We start from the raw sequence: 16,963 nt of genomic DNA, 5'->3' as shown, positions 1-16,963 counted from the left end.
TATAACTATGTATATTAGGATAACAAAACAGTCATATTTGGGTTTTAATAACTATTTCTTTAGCTTGTATCCTTTAGTGAAAACATTGTGTTTTTCATTTCTTTTGGCTGTGGCCGCCTTCCTGCTGTCTTATCTAACTATAACAAGTGCTGCATGTATCTGTCACCTAATTTGAGCTTTCCTCTCCTAACTGTTGCCCCCCAGTGGACGTTAGCCCCAGTTATTGGCCCCACTAATGCTACACCTACAAACCTCAATCCCGCGGCGCTTTAGTGAGCCGTCGGCTTCATTAATAAAAACATTGACCCGCAGCAGCTGATCAATAGCTCCTCACACGGGCCGACTGATCTCCTGTGCCTGCATCATCAGTGAGCTGGGTTAATCCCATGTGGTTACTGGAGGGGGGGCGGGGGGGTGACAGGACATCTTAAGACCAGTTACCTGTTAAGCCCACAAAGACGTCGTGTTGCTGGACTTGTGCTGCACCTGTAGGTGCATAGGTGCACTCCCGACGCGCGTTAGGACATCCCATCAAATTCATCGTCATTCGAACCTGTGATGTAACATCTGAGGATGTTTTCTCCATATCCTGAACGCATCGTTTGTCCTCGTTAGGACTGAAAACAGACAGGGTTCCCAAAAGATAACGGAAGCATGTATTGGTTCAAACACACACACACACACACACACGCGCACACACACGTACAGCTGATGATTTACAATGTTCAAACAGACAATAAAACTGAAGCTCATTGTTGCTGCTGTAATCGGAGGAAAGTCACTCATAACAGACACACAAACACTGCCAGAATCTACACCATGTAACACACACACACACACACACACACACACACACACACACACACACACACACACACACGCACACACAGAGTGAGCGGGGAGTATAAAAGGAGGGGCATCCTTCTCACTCAACAGAGAAGTGCTCTCCTCCGCGTCACACACTCATCTAACGAACTGATCCTCCTTTCTCAAGGTAAGAAAGCGGCTTTAGCATCGTCCATCAGCGCAGATACCAAACGAAGTGGATAACTAGATAACAGAAGTGGATAACTAGATAACAGAAGTGGATAACTAGATAACAGAAGTGGATAACTAGATAACAGAAGTGGATAACTAGTCTAGTTTTCAACTAGATGTCTGTGAACGCATCACACTTTTGTGGATCGTATTTTTCACTGTTGTCAGACTTAAAATACAAATATTCTGTCTGCACCAGCGAGCCGACCTGGTGGCGTCGCTCCACGTTTAGGGTGGATGTACGAGCCAACGAGTGAGCCGGGGATTGGGGGGGGTTTCAGATGTTCGGACTTCAGGACCGCCAGAGACCCGCTCCTGTAATGGTCCTTAACCTTCTCCCCCCTGTGTGTTTTAGATGACTGCGGGGTTGTGCGTGTGTGTCGTGCTGGCAGTCCTGTGCACCGGCTGCTTCGGGCTCCCCTTCTCCTCCCAGCTCCTGGAGGAGGGCCAGCGTTCCGCCCCCCCTCCCTCTGAAGGTACGGCGTTACTCAGAACCAGATTAACCTGGGCAGGGTCTTAATGATGGGCTCTGTGTGTCCAGCAGTGCTCTTCAAGGCTGACAGCCACGGTCTGGAGGAATCCCACGTCCAGCACAGACGTTCTGCCCCCCAGCTGAAAGCTCTTCCTCTCTCTGAGGAGAACCCGGACTCCAGAGCCAACCTCAGCGAGCTCCTGGCAAGGCTCATCTCCACCAGGAAAGGTGTGTGTGTTTTGGTGTTCAGGGGTTGAGAGGAGTCCGTGCGCGACTTCTTGGGGAAAATGTCTGTCTAATTTTCCGAAACAAGGGCCACTTCCTTTCTCTCCCCTCCCCTTTGGGGGTCGGCTAATTACTGGAATCAGAGCACAAGCCCGCTTTGTAAAATGAATTAGCGGCTCCAAAAAGCTTTTGTGGTTTGAGAGAGCGAGTGTGTGTGGAGCCTCCCGTCCATCCCGTCTGTCCCTCCGGCCGAATCGCGGATTTTCGCTCAAGGGCCGCGGACGCTGGTCCCACCTCTCCCCGGACGGTCGTGTCAAGGGAGAGCAGGGAGGAATCTGTTGCATCTGCATGCAAAAACGTCCTGCTTTGATGTTCATGTTGCTTTTATGTGAGAATCAAAGGGGCCAAACCGACCCGGGAACGCTGCAGTCAGCCAGAAAGCTGTAAAGTGTCAGAGGGCAGGTTGAGACTGCCATCGCCCGCCTGTTTGTCTTCTGTGCTCGTGGGCGTCTGTACTCGCACGCTTGCTGTTCACTTTTCGCGTCTCAGTGTGGGAGGTGTCGCCAAGCCTTCTGCGGTCGATCTTTTCGGCACACCGGGGAGCTGCAGCATGTTTATCCACGCGCGTGTGTGTGTGGGGGTGGAGTGCAGATCAGCAAACAGACTTCTGAGCAGGTGTAGGTCCCGCGTCCCTCTCTGGACGCAGGAGGCGAGGAGACGCTCCACGATGGCGGGAAGGTCGGCGGAGGGATCCAAATCCAGAGTTCGCTAATGATCACGTATTCCAGGGAATTGACGACCGATTTGTGCGTTTATTCGCGTGTGAACGCACGAGGAAGACAGGCTAATGATAGGTTGTCCTCTGCTGGCAGAACGTCCTCTTTCCAGCTGGAGAAAGCCTCCTCCTGGCACTGCTTCTGCCCCCCCCACCCCTGTTTTTCCTCACTTTTCCGCTTCTCCTCCCAGGTTCCGTGCGCAGGAACTCGGCGGCGAACAACAGAGGCGTGGGACTGAGCGCCAACCATCGGATAGCAGACAGGGATTACTTGGGTTGGATGGATTTTGGCCGCCGCAGCGCAGAGGAGTACGAATACTCTTCGTAATGCCCCCCCCCCCCACCCCACCCCACCCCCAAACCCCCTTCCTCACCCTCATCATGGTCACGCGAGAAAAACAGAAAAAAAAAAAACAAGCACAAACATGCAAGCTGGCTGCTCACCATCTTACAACACGAGTCTATTTATGATGTATTTGTTGTATATTTGTTTGTAAAGCTGTAACAACGCAACACACACGCAGCAAAATTTTGCAGAAAAAGCTCTAACTCATCCCAGGTTTGTCTCATTCCCAGTCTCATCTGGTTTCTTTATCATTTCCAGGATGGTGTCAGGATCTGTTTAACTGGACTGAATAAAGATTCAAACTCTCAAATCTCCGCGCGTTCTTCCTGCTAAAAAAGGGTGCGACAGTTTCAGCAAAAGCTTTGGAACATAAAGAACGCTTTGAGAAAATATTACTATATATGCTATATATATTACTATATATTACTCTCTCTATATATAAAGCAGGAATTTATTCAGAACATCCACCACAGTCTTGGTCACAAACCATTTATATATAGATTTATTTTAATGCTACATTTGTACGATATGAAAGTTATCAGCCAAGCTAACGATAGATTAACTGGTCAGTTGGCATCATATGGGCGTAAATACATAAACGTGCATTCTTCCAAAAGCATAAAGGGGAAAAAAGGAAGAACCCCCCCCAGTAGATAAAGGGTGAAGCCACTGGTTTTACAGTGTAATGAATGTGAAGGCAGCAGCGTGTGATGCAGAGGGAGAGAAAGGAGATGAAAGTCAGCGAATGCATCATTCAGGAGGATGGAGGACGCCTTCAGAAGAAGGACGAGATCATTACCAGCTCTGACGCGCAGCCGAAATTTTGAGTGTTTGCTGAAAGCGATGCCGGGTAAATAATTAAGACCCGATCGCCTTTGCTCTGACGCAGATAAATCCGGGGGCCCCGTTTGGTTTGTGGGAAAGTCGGCAGATGTTTTAAGATTTTGTTGCCTCGGTGCCGCCAGCTGAAGCCCAACGCCTGCAGGGGTCCACCCCCAGGGGCCGTGGGCCGGAGCAAAGGGGAGGATTCCGCAGTGGTGGAGAATTGTGATGAAGCAGCCTATTATGCTGCCCCAGTGTTAAATGAAATGTGTGTGTGTGTGTGTGTGTGTGTGCGCGCAGACGTGTGCGGGTGCACGAGCGTACGATCGATGAGCAGAGCAGGCCTGGTGAATTATTCAGAGTGGTGGTTTTGGTTGCCTTGGGGGAAACTGGGTTTGTTTGTCTTATTATGGGTGTGTGTGTGTGTGTGTGTGTGTGTGTGTGTGTGTGTGTGTGTGTGTGTGTGTGTGTGTGTGTGTGTGTGTGTGTGATCTATTGAAGCCACTGACAGGGACTGAGGTTGGACTTGAATCATATATTTATGGAGGTTTGAGGGCCAGGGGAGTTGACTGAAACTTCCAGTTGAAAGCTCGGCTGAACGCCTCAGAGTTCGGGGCTCCAGGATGGTTTTACTGTCTCTGTTGGGACCGTTCCTAAACGTCCCCACGTGGTGATGAAAGTTCCTGTGACGCAAAGGTCAAACACCAATTGTGAAAAGGGTATACGTGCGTGATTGATGTTACTGCTAAAGGTAGAACGCCGCTGACTGGCGAAGAGAGCGCCAGGTTCGATTGCGCGGCTGTAATGAAGATCCAGAGACGGCGGCGAGCAGATGGCCCCGGTCCTTCTTGGACCGTCCGCGGCGCTGGCTCGGATCCCTGCCTTTTTATTCCACTTCCTGTCTGTCTGCAGCGCTTCCGCGCTTTAGCTTCAACCGTACTTTGAAGTTAGATCAAAGAAGAACAAGCTGGCATTTAAACCGTATGTTCGGAGCCGGAAAGTATATGTTTATTCGTGGTGACCGCTGAGTCAACCTCAGAGCCGAGGCTAAAGCACTTAACTGTTACTCACATTCAAGTACTTGCTCATTAACTTTCCTGAGTCATTTCGCTTCATGTTAGCACGCTAACAGGGGCTAATGTGTGCTAAATCCATTTGCCAATGCCCTTGTTAATCTTAAATTTGGGGGAATTTGAAGCTAATAACACTTTTTTGTGAAAGATCAGTACCCACTCTGTCATTTCTGAAGACATTTGCGTTGATGGACATATTTCTTCATGCTAAATGCTAATCTAATATTAGAATGAGACATTTCGGCTTGACACGAAACAAATGAGATTTCCTTTTTTCTTGGCCTCTGCGGCCCCCAGCGTGACATTCTGGAGTAATTGCTCATGTCTGGTTCATCCTGAGGTTTAATCAGAAACCTTCGTCATTTTGTCTGACAGATGTGGTTGACGGGAAATGAAACATGGCCGTTCTGATGGAGACCGACGCATAATTCGGCGCGTTTCACAAACTATTTCCAGTTATTGGTGAGCACCATCTGCTGGAGGAGGAAATTAAATGAATTCCTGTCTGGAACATGAGTCAGTCACAGTCTCAAGAAGGAAAATCAAAATCATTAATAGTTTACTGCGTTTTTAATTTTAAAAAACAACATTTGTCCAAATAGATGCAGTGACGTGTGGTTTTTAGTATCCAGATAGGTTAGTAACCAGTATTTGCACGTCTGTCAAATAAGTTTAGGAGCTTAAAATCATAATATAATGATAAATAAACACAACCGTAAATGTGCCTGTGGCATTTTTTAAGGTTCTATACAAGACAAACTGTTTCCTAATGTTAGAAACATAGCAATAATAACCAGTATCTCGCATCAATCGTCAACATCAAAGCCTAAAAATCGAAACATCAAAGACGAACGTCACCAAAACCAGCTTGGCAAGTTTGTTCTTAAATAATAAATGAAAACAAAACAGCAACTCTGTTAATCTGACAGCTGAACCAACCCCGTGTAAAACATCGTTAGCTTGCTCGCCATCCCGATAAGGCTAATGACCAAAAACATCAATGAAAGCCGCTCCGGGGCGCTGAAGACCGATGGTTTCAATTGAGTACAAACACCATCAGCGTAAGAAAAAGTCAAATACCTAAAGTTTTATTGACTACTTACAAAAGAAGGAAATAAACATGCAAAAGGAGGCATATTTAATCCGCTTCTTATAATGACCTTCCTTACACTCCCACCACACCTTAAAAAAAGTTCCCAAAGTCACATAGAACCTTTAAGTGACAACAGAAAACATCAATAGATAAATAAATCCAGATGGCAGAGGCACTGTGTTGGGAAAATATTGCTTAATTGTTCTGACAGCTTCCAAAAACACACTGAGAGTGCAGCCTATTGATCGACCCCTTCAAGGGAAGCTACATCAGAGTCCTCCTCTGATGGCCAACTGGGAAAATAAACTGTTTATGCTCTGGAAAACCGCTAACAAAGTTCATCTCTTTAGTGACGGGGCGACTCGTCAAGCTCAGACATGATGGTTTAGGGAAGGAGAGAAGGAATAACTGGCTGGTTTTCAGGTTTTTGGTGAATTCTGCATTTATAATTTTAAAAAGTGCATCACAATCCATTAACTGAAGAAGAAATTAGACATTTTCAGCTGTGACAGGGATGCTACACAATTTTCCCATAGAGACATGTTTTCAGCCTGTAAAGATGAGTTTATGTGGAGATTTTCAGGCATTTGGGTTGAAACTAATTAACTTTCCCTCAAGAGTGCTGCTTGAAGCTGAAGGTTAAGCTTTAGACACACAAAAACCATGCTAGTAGCTAGTAAGACATGTTTGCCAACTTTGTTAGCATTTGTTAGTCATAAAAAAAACATTAACAAAAAGCTAGAAAGAAGAGAGAAGGCATAAGATCAACGAAGCAGCTAAGCTGATATTCTTGCTTTATCTGGACGGCGTTGTGAGGGGATTGAAATGTGTTAGCTGTGGCATTAATGAGAAATTATTAGATGTCTGCAGCTTTATCGTACTCATATCAGGTCATTATTCTCTGCTACTGACGAGATTAATGCGTTCTCGGAGAGATGGCAGCAACTTCCCCTAAAATCAGCCATTTTAAATTAAATGATCTCATCAACCACAGGAAAGTGAATTCACCATAGCTTTCGCTTCTCCAGTCGTTCTAGTGAAAAGGGAGCTGAATTCAACCACCGAATTGGAGCACAAAGAGTTAATTGTGTCTGTGTGAAGCCACGGAAGCGATTGGAGGTCGCTGAGTCGGGCTCGTTGCCGTCGGCCAGCGTGAACAGTGTCGGCGTTGGGCTTCAGGCGACCGATCCACAGTCAGTCCTGCTCGGCTACTCCTGGGGCCCTGGGGCTTTCATGGCCATGCTAGCACCGACCACTGCTGGATAACTCCGGTTCCTCCTCATTCCATCGGGCCCAAAAGGGGAGCCGGATCTCCGCAGCCCACCCAGAGGCCCCAGGATGGGGCTGGGACTCACTGCTCTGCCCCCTGAAGCTCCAGCCACTCCGAGACGTTTCACCTTGTCCACCAGGTTGAGGTTGTGGATGGTGACGCTGACGTCCGTCTGGCTCTCGCAGTCCCTCCCCCTCTGCCTGCCCCTCATCCTCCCCGCGACCTCCTTCAGGATAGAGCGGGCCGGTTTGGAAGCCAGGAAGTTGTCATAAGAGGGGCTCTTAAAGTCGAAGCCCGCCGGCGTCGGCACGGACGACGCACCGGGTTCTGTGGGCGAGTTTGGGGGCGTAGAGGGACGCAGGGGGCCAGGGTTGGGGGGCGTGTTGGAGGCCACGGAGGTGCTGAACAGGACTCCTCCATTGCCTTGGCAGTACTCTGGGCCCTGGTTCTGGTGGTACATGGCTGCTGAAATCCCTCTCTCTTGAAGAAGCCGGACTAAACCCAGGGAGGTGCTGGTGGTGCGTGTGGCGTCTCTACAAACAGGAATAAAAAAAGAGGGCGTCAGTGAGAGGCTGCTAAGGAACGAGAAGGTAAATATGGGATTTATTTGCCTGAGGTTAGTGGAGGATTCCGACGGCCTGAGACCGAGTCGGCGAGGCGTGCAGGGTGTAGCAGCAGGAGTTCCCAGGAGAGAGCTGGTCATCACACAGGAGGACGACGCTGGAACCGGGTTCAGACTGAAGAGAAGGGGGGAAGGCGCAGATCTGACTCAGCAAATATCCCAGCGCTACCCTGAACAGTGCATCCTTGCTGCTTAAGGGGCGTGGTCTGACAGTTACGCCCCGCCCACACATTTCCACGGCATTTCCACGCTCGTCTCACCTCGGCGTGACCCGGGTCAGCTCATCGGTCGGGTGGAGGATTCTGCAGGTGGTGAAGGTGTAGGTTGAGCTGGTGTGGGCCATGCATTTCCCGGGGTAATAGGCAGCTGGGGGGGCACAGACACGCTCAGAGGACAGCGGCGCCTAACCCTAACCCTTTGAATGTGCGCTTAAGTGCAACCTCACCCAGGACATCGGTGTTGCTGAGGTGCGGCGACGCGGAGGGCGAGGGCGGCGAAGGCGGGGCCAGAGCGGGCGGAGGCTGCCCGGGGTCCGGTTCACCCGTGGCTGACGTGGAGGGGACGGCTGGGGAGGCGGCGGCGGCGGCGGCGGTGGGCAGATTCTGGAAGTATTGCTCTCCAGGTTCGTCCTCCTCCAGGGGACCCCACGGATACGCCTGCGGAGGTCCGGTAGTTACCATGGCGGCAGAGGTAGAAGAAGCTGTGGTCTTTGCAGGGGGGTGCGGCTAAGTGTGAGTACAGACTCCAAACATCACAGACCTGCTCCAGCTCCAGCTCCAGCTCCAGCGGCCTGTAGCCTTTCGACACCACTCCGGGCCGAGCATCCAGGATCACGCCGAGGTGAGGCTGGGCCAACTGCTGCCAGTGGTGCAGCGTGGCAGAGCCTGGTGGAAGATGCACAGGTGAACCCCAGAGAATGCAACGTTTTTATGGATTCTCATATTAGCAATGCTCATGGATGTGTGTAAATGTGATGTCATAAAGTGGATTATTTTAAGGCAATAAATAATAATAATGGGTTGCAAGTACCCGTATGTATGGTTTAATTGGCCCATAACCACTTCTCGCTAAATATTTAAAATGAATAACTGAAGAAAAATGATAAAATGATCCTGTTAAAGGTGAGAGTGAAGCAGAGGCAGTAAAAAGTGACAGATAAGATGACAAAAATGAAAAACAGGATCAATTAGAATGAGAAATGAAAGGTTTTATTAGTCAGCTGGAGGATTTTTTTTAAAATCAAGGACAGAAGGTGGAAGAAAATGAAATGAATGACAATAATAAAAACAGACACCGATGGAAAATGATGCTCGTTTGAGGAAGGAATAGGCAGAAAGAGTTTTAGACTCAAACGAGATGACTGATGGGTCAACGGGACTTGCGATGTGAGCTTGTACCAGCAGAGGGCAGCAGAACACCACTGCTGCCGCCTAAATGACTTTTGAGAACAAACTGGGTCCGGTTGGTTCCTCTAAGCTCTCCAGAGTGGAGTTCAGGCATGATTGATGTGTCGGAACTTTCTCCCACTGTGTGAAACCATGAAAGCTATAGAATGCTACTATTTTGAGGTGGTGCGGTCATTTGAGTAGCGGAGGTATTGGATTCTGGTTTACACAGCAGCGCACTCCATCAGGAGCGGATCCCAGCTGTCATTGATGATCGAGTGGTTTCCATGGACCCCGTGATCCGGATGGGGATCGTGTGTCTACAGCCACCCGCGGGGCTGCGTGTCTCTGTAATAGCTGTGCGGGGACGTGAAGCTACCCGACTTGTGGTGGTGCATCAGAGACCAGAAGGAGTTGAAGAGCATCAGCGACAGAGGTCTGTCCTCCCTGTCTCTCGCTCCTTTCACCTTCCTGCTTCCCGCTCGGTCCCTGGCCCACCTCCTCCCTCGCTCCCTCTCTATCCCGGCCACGGTCTTCCGCGCCCACCCCCAGCCTTTCTCCCTTTCCCCCTCAGGTGCACAGCAATGACAGTTGTCCCTCCTCCTCTCGCCCTCAGCACCCCACCCTCGCTTGCTGGCTTTCTTGGTTCCCACCCCTCTGAATCGCTCGCCATCCCACTTCCTCCCCACCTTGCAGCCCACCCCCGCCTTCCTTTCTCCCTCACCTTCAAGGGGTTTGACAATCTGGAGCTTGTCGGGGAGGTAGGGCCCCCGCGAGGCCCAAACATGGATGTTCCCCAGAGACATGATGCTTTCTGACGGCGTCATCACGCTCTCGTGATCCAGGGTGTCAGGCACAGCCCCGTGACCTCCCCGTCTCCTGTCCCTCTCCTCCTCAAAGAACCGTCTCTCGCTGAGGTTGTTTTGTCGACGCAGAGACAGGCGGCGTAAGGCGAGACGCAGGTCCTCGGCGCCGCTGGATTTTTTCTCCCGTCCTTCCATGCTGCTGCCAGGGCAGAGGGGCAAAACTAAATATCACAATTCTAGAATTCTCTTAAACAAACGGTAAATATTGGACCCAAACCTGTCCTGATTGGACGCCGTCTCCATCAGAATGCTCTGCACCCTGTTGTCAAGTGCTAGGCTTTCCCCGCTGATGTCGCCACCATACACGCTGGAGTGAGGAGAGGACAGCCCGCTGGACTGGGGGGAGGTACGGGACGACAGCGACTGGTTGGAGCCCGGGATGTTGGAGTTGGTCGGAGTCACGGAGCGCTGACGGACCGTCTGGTTGACGTTCTTGACCGTCTGGAAGACGCGTTTCCGGTGGCTCCTGCACGCAGCGGTCAAACACAAGTGCGTCGTGGTTATGTCAATGTTTATGTCAATGTTTAACTGATGCATCCAGCCAAGAAACCAATAAAAAAGAGCTGCCAAAGTTGTGCAACACACGCTGGTTAGCGTGGATGTTAGTCAACATGCAAACAATGAATTTTATGGAACTGCAACATTAGAACTTTAAAAGGTTTAAATTAACCAACCTGCAGGTTCCTGCATGAAAGAAATCTGAAGATATGTACTTAATTATTTAAAAGGAACACTCGAAGAATGCACACTCATGCTAGATGCTAACTGTCTGCTTTGCTCCGTGTTTCTACATTAACTCCACAGCACCAAAACAAATGACAGGAGGCTGAAGGTTGATGAACAGCTACATTACAGGGTAAAATACACGTACTTTTGCTCCTTGCACTCGGGATCGTCCAGGCTCAACTCCTTCCTCATTGTTCCCTCGATCTCAGCTGCCAGAGAGTCCTGGAACATAAGAACCATGAGGGATGTAAAATGCAGAAGTGAGCACAAGCAGAAAGGCGGGTGCGCTCTCACCATGGGGTACAGTCCCAGCGGATGGAAGCGCCGAGGGGTCCCCGCGGGATAGTTCCGGTTCCTGAGGTTCTTCAGCTCCTCCTGGGCTTCGTGCAGCATCTCTATGCACTCGGAGTATTTCTCCTCCAACTCCTGGAGCTGCTCGTGAGTGTGAAGTAAATAACTTAGAGCCTGGATGTGGAAGAACGACGATAGGTGCAGTGAATTTACCTCTGCTGTTAGCTGTTTTTGGGCATCTTTAGCCGCCACCAGGTGCTGAGTCAGCTCCTCGTTCTCCACTGCATACTGCACACACAGGAAGGATCCGTAAAACAACCCCACTACTGTGTCGCCGTGGCCCTGCGCGATGCAAACTCACCGATTTGGCTTTCTTTTGCAGGTCGACGATCTGAGAGAGGAGGTGAGTGATCTCCTCCTGCTGTCGGGAAGCATCCTCGGTCTTACGGGCCAGTTCCTCGGCTATGGCCGAGATTTGGAGGCTGGACAACCCTGAGAGGTCAGAAAGCTTAGTCGCGCGGTCCGAGTTCGGTGAGACAGGCAGTTTGGACTCACGGAGACTCACTGAGTTCCTTCACACAGTCGTTGACCAGCTGCTGCTCCTTCTCCTCGTACGTTTCGGTCTCCGACTTCAGGTGGTCCGCCTCCGAGCGCAACGACAGGTTCTCCTCTTCCAGGTCTTTCAGCTTCCTCTGCAGCACGTCGCTCACGATGCCGCCCGAACCCTCCGCTTTGACGGCCCTGGCCCTTCACACAAACACACGCACAGTCAGACACGCCACACGCATCCAAGAGACGCGTCGAAGAACGGCTTCTGACGTCGGGGAGCTGCAGGACTCGTCCTCGCTCTCCTCGGCCGCGCTGGTGTAAAACTGCAGCAGCTCATCCTTCAGGTTCAGCTCGTGGTGCAGCTGGGCGACCTGCGAGGAGACGGCGCGTTAAGTCCGTTGCCATAGCAGCATGTGTGGAAGCCTGGTTGACGGTGCCGTCGCTGGCGGCGCACCTCCTCTGCGATCTGCCCCACGCGCTCCTCCAGGTAGTCGTTCTGCTCCGTCAGAGCTCTGTTCTTCTTGAGAAGCGACTGGCCGATCCTGGCGGCCAGCTCCAAATCTCTCTCTTTCTATCGGTTGGAAGACAGCAAGAAAGGGGAGGTGGTGAGTAAAGATTCGGGTCAGCTGACGGAACAGGTGAACGCGGAGCATCCAACCTCCTCCAGTAGGCGTGTGACGGCGTCGATGTCATTGTAGGTCTTGGTCATCTGGCCCACTCTGTCTGCACATAGCACTGTGGGAGCAGGAGAAGCTGGAGAGTGATGGGATGTGCTGAGCGCCGCGCTGCCACGCTACATAACACAGCCGGGGCGGTGGCCCTCTCAGAGGTGGCGGGAGGGTCGTGATTAGCATGCAAGGCGTTATTGACGAAGCGGTTTTCCATGGCGCACAAAGGTTGGAGCTGTTGCCCCGGGGTGAGTATGGCGAGCGCCAGCATTGGCGCGGCGGCGCCGGTCAATGACGCGCTGCACAGTGTTATTGAACGCTGGGTGTAATCGACTGCGATCACGCCAGTGGGACAAGCAGCACCAACTTATTGCAGAGGGGAGGTTTGAAAAGAACGACCCTGGCGTCCATTTACGCATCACACAAACATCACGATAGATATAAACGTCTCCTTTGACCGCAGTTGCGCAACCGAAGCGGCAGATTAAAGCTCAGGGGTCAAAGAGGAAACTAGTGTAACAGCATAAACCGAGCGTAGGGACACCGGCCAGACAAAACTTGACAGTTAATCAATAAACAGGGACACGCTGTGAACATCACGTTCTGAGCTGGACTGGGAGTCGGCCCAGTCGTGAAGAACCAGGGAAAGACAGGAACGAATGCCTAAGATGAAAAGACTCTACCTCCGTTGTCCTTCTCATAAATCCAGTCGTCCCTCGTTAATTTGTCCATCCCAGTTCTGCTCCCCCGAACGGCTAAATGAGAGGAATGAGCAGCTCCAAACACACATCCATTCTCTCTCTCTCTCTCTCTGAATCACCCACCCCGACGCCCACGTGGATGCCCCCTGCGAGAGACTGTGAGGGAGGCAGAGCGCGGAGCCGGAGCAGCGCAGTGGATTTGGAAGGCGGCGTCTTTCGGTTTGATGACACAGAAAGCCAATCAGCCAATCAGAGACTCCCTTCGTCAACGGCTAAATAATTGGCAATCAATTTGTTGAAACTCCCACATGTCTCTTCCCTACCTTCCTTCCATCCTCTCACTCCTGTTCTCCTTTGAATCTGCCTCCAGACACCGTTTCCATGGTGACCCTCCATTAATCCAAAAATATACTATGTAAATCTATCTATCTATCTATCTATCTATCTATCTATCTATCTATCTATCTATCTATCTATCTATCTATCCATCCATCCATCCATCCATCCATCCATCCATCCATCCATCCATCCATCCATCCATCCATCCATCCATCATCCATCCATCCATCCATCCATCCATCCATCCATCCATCCATCCATCTACCTAAGTGGTAAAGTATGAGGACAACAAATATTTATTTTAGTTTTAGATGAACTCTACGTCTAAATCTAATCTTTTACATAAAAAAGGAACCCTTTTTTGAGGCTCGGGATACGGAGAATCACCCCACCGCAGCTGAACGCCATTAACATCACACCCGTGAGTCAGAACTGGAACGGCGAAGACCCTGATGGGTGTCCTGAAGGCCAAAAGTGGCAGCACTGGGATGCAGAATCTCCCGGCAAACTTACAGAAGTACTTGAGGGTCTCTTCGATCTGCTCGGCGGTCAGGTCGAACCTGGCGTCTGGCGCCACCAGGGGAGTGTGGAGCCAGTCATCGTGGTCGTAGCCGTAGACCGTGTCAGCCCGCAAACGGTACACTGGCAGCTGCTCCTCCAGAAGACTGATGATCTCGAACTCCGGGAGGTCGGTGCTGTTGCACACATCTGGCGGGGGAGAGAGGAGAGCGTTCACAGCGCAGCCGAGAGGGGACCGTCGCAACGCTGTCCAGCAGTGGCCATCGCCATGGAAACCAAAGCCACATGCACCTGTGATGGTTTCAGCATCCCTGCAGTCAGGCGGCGCCGTGTCCAGCTGGCCGAACTCGCCCTCGCCCACATACTGCTCTTCGCGGACGTGCCGCTGGTCGGACTCGGGGTCCGGGTCCGGGTCCAGGTCAAAGGTCGAGGAGGCCAGCTTGGCTCACCACTTACTAGTTAAGTGATAAATGGGCCATGGGCCTCAGGAGCACTGCGGGATGAACCTGGCAGCAACCTGGAGGAGAGACAGACACGGAGACATGCGCTAGTGATGTTTGATGTAGCATCCGGAGAAATCGATGCGCCTCTTTCCCCGCAGAGTCTTTAGCATCAAGTGCTGCCAGCGTCTCCTCCACGCTGCCTGCCAGCGTGCTGAATAAACGGAGGACAAACCACTTTATTACAAGCCAGACGGGAGCTGAGAGCAACTTTTGAGAACAGCACCGTGCGGCGAAAGCGTCCGCCTACGGGAAACACTTCACCCGCTGGAGCTGAGACAGCAGCAAAAGTACCTGCTGCAAGTAGTGAAGAAGAAGAAGGAGGAGGAGGAGAAGAGGAGGAGGGTCTGTGTTATGTTAGACTATTGAAGTGGTCTCAGGTCCGACCCTGGCCACACCATTCTCTGGCCCTGAACACGGCAGTGCACGTGCATGCTGACCTTGCGGGGGCCAGGGTTGGCAGCTGCTGTCTGCATCCGAGCTACAGACCTGCGCAATTCATCTGCGTGACACATCAGAGAGCTAGCAACGGGCGGAGGTGTATAAATAGAAAGGGAGCAGACGTCTCTCTTCTTCACAGCAATTGTTTCACACATGAAACACACGCGTGACGCTGACACTTGTGCACATGCTCCGTCCTGTGAAAAGAGACCCTTCATCCTTGGAATGTCTTCCCCACTAGAGCACAATGCTATATTTGTGTCAGCCTCTCCTTTTTCTTTTCTTTTTACAGCTAATCCGGAAGAGAGACACCCCCAAATTTAGAGTTGGAATCATGGAAAGACTCCAAAAGCTAAATTTATGCACAATTTAAGCTACGAACCTAAAAAAACAACAACAAGTCAACCAATTTACTCGATAGGACCACACCACGGTTATTAAAGATAGATCTGAGCGCACCTTTAGGACGATTTAGATAACAAAGCCGGTGATAACCCAGAAATTAGCATCAGTGCCTGCATGTTATGGACGCTGCTTCTGTATCCTGCGTAAATAGGTCAGGGTTCATTCATGCATGTGGAATAAAACTGCTGCGTGGATGATGTCTGAGGGTGGGGCTTCATCAACATCAGCGGATCCGTGCGTTTACGCGTCCCCGCAGCAGCTCAATCAGCTGACCTTACGATGCATGACATTGGCATTAAAACTGAGAAAAGCATCCGTCTGAGGTGGGAAATCAGCACCGGAGCTGCGATCTACTCACAGGTTCGGGTGACGGGTGATTCCCTTCAGTCCAAAAGATGTGTGTATCCTAAAATCTGGCAATAATCCTGCGGGAGGGTAATCTGCTGATGGATGAACGTGTCACGGATGAGGAGGTAAATGCGGCGACAGCAGGATCCCCCGGGCGGATCGTCTCCACAGCGGATCCAGATGATGACGGTCACCCCTGTTTGGGTTCCACGGTCGTTCCTGACCCGGTCCGTCCTCTTTCAGCCATCTCCCTCAGCCTCTCACTTCAGCCTCCCTTACCATCGAGAAGACAGAAGGGAGAATCGTACTTCCGGCCAGCGCCTTCAGAATAAACTCCCTGTTAGAGCCAGCAAGGCCAACTGGGATGGATGCGTTTAGAAAATAAAAAATAAAAAGCATAAACCCAAAGAAATGGTAACAATATTGAGAAATGTTCTGGAGAGCAAGTAATCTTTCTTCAGAAGTGAACTTTATGCCACAACAATAGTGTCGTTTACTCTCATCACGTGACCACATGCACGAAAACCTTCCTACGTTTCAATTGACGGCACAAGGCTATTACCTGTATACGGAATATTTTGTTTCAGGGGTGTATCGTGTTACTCACGCCGTACATGTAAACTGTTTGCTTTTACTTATGTCCGTTTCCGGGAGGATATGATCTGACTTGACGGACGCTCACGAACCAGTTCCAGCGTCGGTGACGTCACAAGCACCCACCACAGGAACCGCACAGGAAATAAGGGTTCCATTTACAACCAGCTAGAAGATGTCTAAAGTTGTATTTCAGTTGATTTGTGTTTTTATAATCACAGACTGTCCCCCCATAAATAGAGGGGATGCTTGATTCAACGAATGAAAGTCTGACGTTAATTAAAAAGGAAATCCTAAATCAATTACACAGTGATAAAGATTGATTGATTGATTGATTGATTGATTGATTGATTGATTGATTGATTGATTGATTGATTGATTGATTGATACTTCGTGTTTCGTTGAGGCAAATGGATTGAGAGAGATGCCATGTGTTTTACACTGCTTTTTCTTTTGCAACTAGAAAAATGAACTGTCCCGTGTGTGTTGCCAATAAGAAGAACAAGGGTTTGGGCTCAGAAGGTGAAGGTTAGGGTTTAAACCCCCCTGTGAAGGATGGTCTAATTACGTGTCTCAAACGAAGGATGGCCGCAGAGGGTTTTTCATTGCTTTTTTCGTGATTTATGCCCCCCACCGCTAAAACTGTTAAGCAACAGACTTTTGTAACTCGGCGGGCTGCATGGCTGTGCGCCATTTGTCGCGCATTTACGGTACTGGCATTTTTCCTCCGTAAAATCTTCATGGAAACAGCTGCATTTACTTAACGCATGTGATTTCGTTTATAACGCCAGCATTTTTCTCTGGTCATCAGCGGCACCGGGATGAGCCATATTAACATAATTGCCACTACAACTTTCACCCTCTTTGAAAAGTAGTTCCATTTGTTGGGGCACTG

The 16,963-nt window shown here is 50.3% G+C and overlaps 2 protein-coding genes across 10 annotated transcripts; one reads left to right on the top strand and one right to left on the bottom strand.

Moving 5' to 3' along the window:
* The first annotated feature begins 866 nt into the window (after nt 1-866).
* LOC130518085 (cholecystokinin-like) lies at nt 867-3,166 on the top strand. 3 transcript variants are annotated; one of them, XM_057020414.1, is made up of 5 exons: nt 867-994; nt 1,394-1,514; nt 1,583-1,738; nt 2,702-2,819; nt 3,115-3,166. In XM_057020414.1, exons 2-5 carry the CDS (start codon nt 1,394-1,396, stop codon nt 3,134-3,136), a joined length of 417 nt encoding a protein of 138 aa, XP_056876394.1. In that variant the 5' UTR covers nt 867-994; the 3' UTR covers nt 3,137-3,166. The 3 variants fall into 3 exon arrangements, with proteins under 3 accessions (XP_056876394.1, XP_056876392.1, XP_056876393.1); XM_057020412.1 differs by having other exon boundaries at nt 1,580-1,738; XM_057020413.1 differs by having other exon boundaries at nt 1,580-1,738; nt 2,702-3,166.
* Nucleotides 3,167-5,288: 2,122 nt separating this feature from the next.
* Nucleotides 5,289-15,759, bottom strand: LOC130518313 (trafficking kinesin-binding protein 1-like). 7 transcript variants are annotated; one of them, XM_057020797.1, is made up of 17 exons: nt 15,485-15,759; nt 14,072-14,297; nt 13,775-13,969; nt 12,212-12,288; nt 12,008-12,124; nt 11,824-11,924; nt 11,570-11,751; nt 11,366-11,496; nt 11,218-11,292; nt 10,859-11,145; nt 10,205-10,453; nt 9,846-10,126; nt 8,496-8,620; nt 8,182-8,392; nt 7,997-8,102; nt 7,726-7,851; nt 5,289-7,647 (listed from the first exon to the last, which is right to left on the bottom strand). In XM_057020797.1, the coding sequence occupies exons 4-17, from the start codon at nt 12,260-12,262 to the stop codon at nt 7,053-7,055; spliced, it is 2,637 nt and encodes an 878-aa protein (XP_056876777.1). In that variant the 5' UTR covers nt 12,263-12,288; nt 13,775-13,969; nt 14,072-14,297; nt 15,485-15,759; the 3' UTR covers nt 5,289-7,052. The 7 variants fall into 7 exon arrangements, with proteins under 7 accessions (XP_056876777.1, XP_056876779.1, XP_056876780.1 ...); XM_057020799.1 differs by lacking the exon at nt 15,485-15,759 and having other exon boundaries at nt 10,859-10,935; nt 11,008-11,145; nt 14,072-14,224; XM_057020800.1 differs by lacking the exon at nt 15,485-15,759 and having other exon boundaries at nt 9,846-10,123; nt 10,859-10,935; nt 11,008-11,145; nt 14,072-14,224.
* Between the last annotated feature and the right edge of the window lie 1,204 nt (nt 15,760-16,963).

Source organism: Takifugu flavidus, chromosome 21 (genome assembly GCF_003711565.1).
Source record: "Takifugu flavidus isolate HTHZ2018 chromosome 21, ASM371156v2, whole genome shotgun sequence".
Lineage (NCBI taxonomy): Eukaryota > Metazoa > Chordata > Actinopteri > Tetraodontiformes > Tetraodontidae > Takifugu > Takifugu flavidus.
Note: the sequence above shows the minus strand (reverse complement) of the source record. Positions and strands in the feature narration are given on the sequence as shown.

Bases quoted from the DNA above. Each gene is read 5' to 3' on its own strand.
- LOC130518085 (XM_057020412.1), top strand. From the start codon at position 1,394: ATGACTGCGGGGTTGTGCGTGTGTGTCGTGCTGGCAGTCCTGTGCACC. The intron at 1,515-1,579 runs GTACGGCGTTAC...CTGTGTGTCCAG, and splicing joins CGCCCCCCCTCCCTCTGAAG to CAGTGCTCTTCAAGGCTGAC. The intron at 2,820-3,114 runs GTACGAATACTC...TATCATTTCCAG, and splicing joins GGCCGCCGCAGCGCAGAGGA to GATGGTGTCAGGATCTGTTT.
- LOC130518313 (XM_057020793.1), bottom strand. From the start codon at position 12,953: ATGGACAAATTAACGAGGGACGACTGGATTTATGAGAAGGACAACGGA. The intron at 11,925-12,007 runs GTGCGCCGCCAG...GTCTCCTCGCAG, and splicing joins TGGGGCAGATCGCAGAGGAG to GTCGCCCAGCTGCACCACGA. The intron at 11,293-11,365 runs GTGAGTTTGCAT...CTGTGTGTGCAG, and splicing joins TGCAAAAGAAAGCCAAATCG to TATGCAGTGGAGAACGAGGA.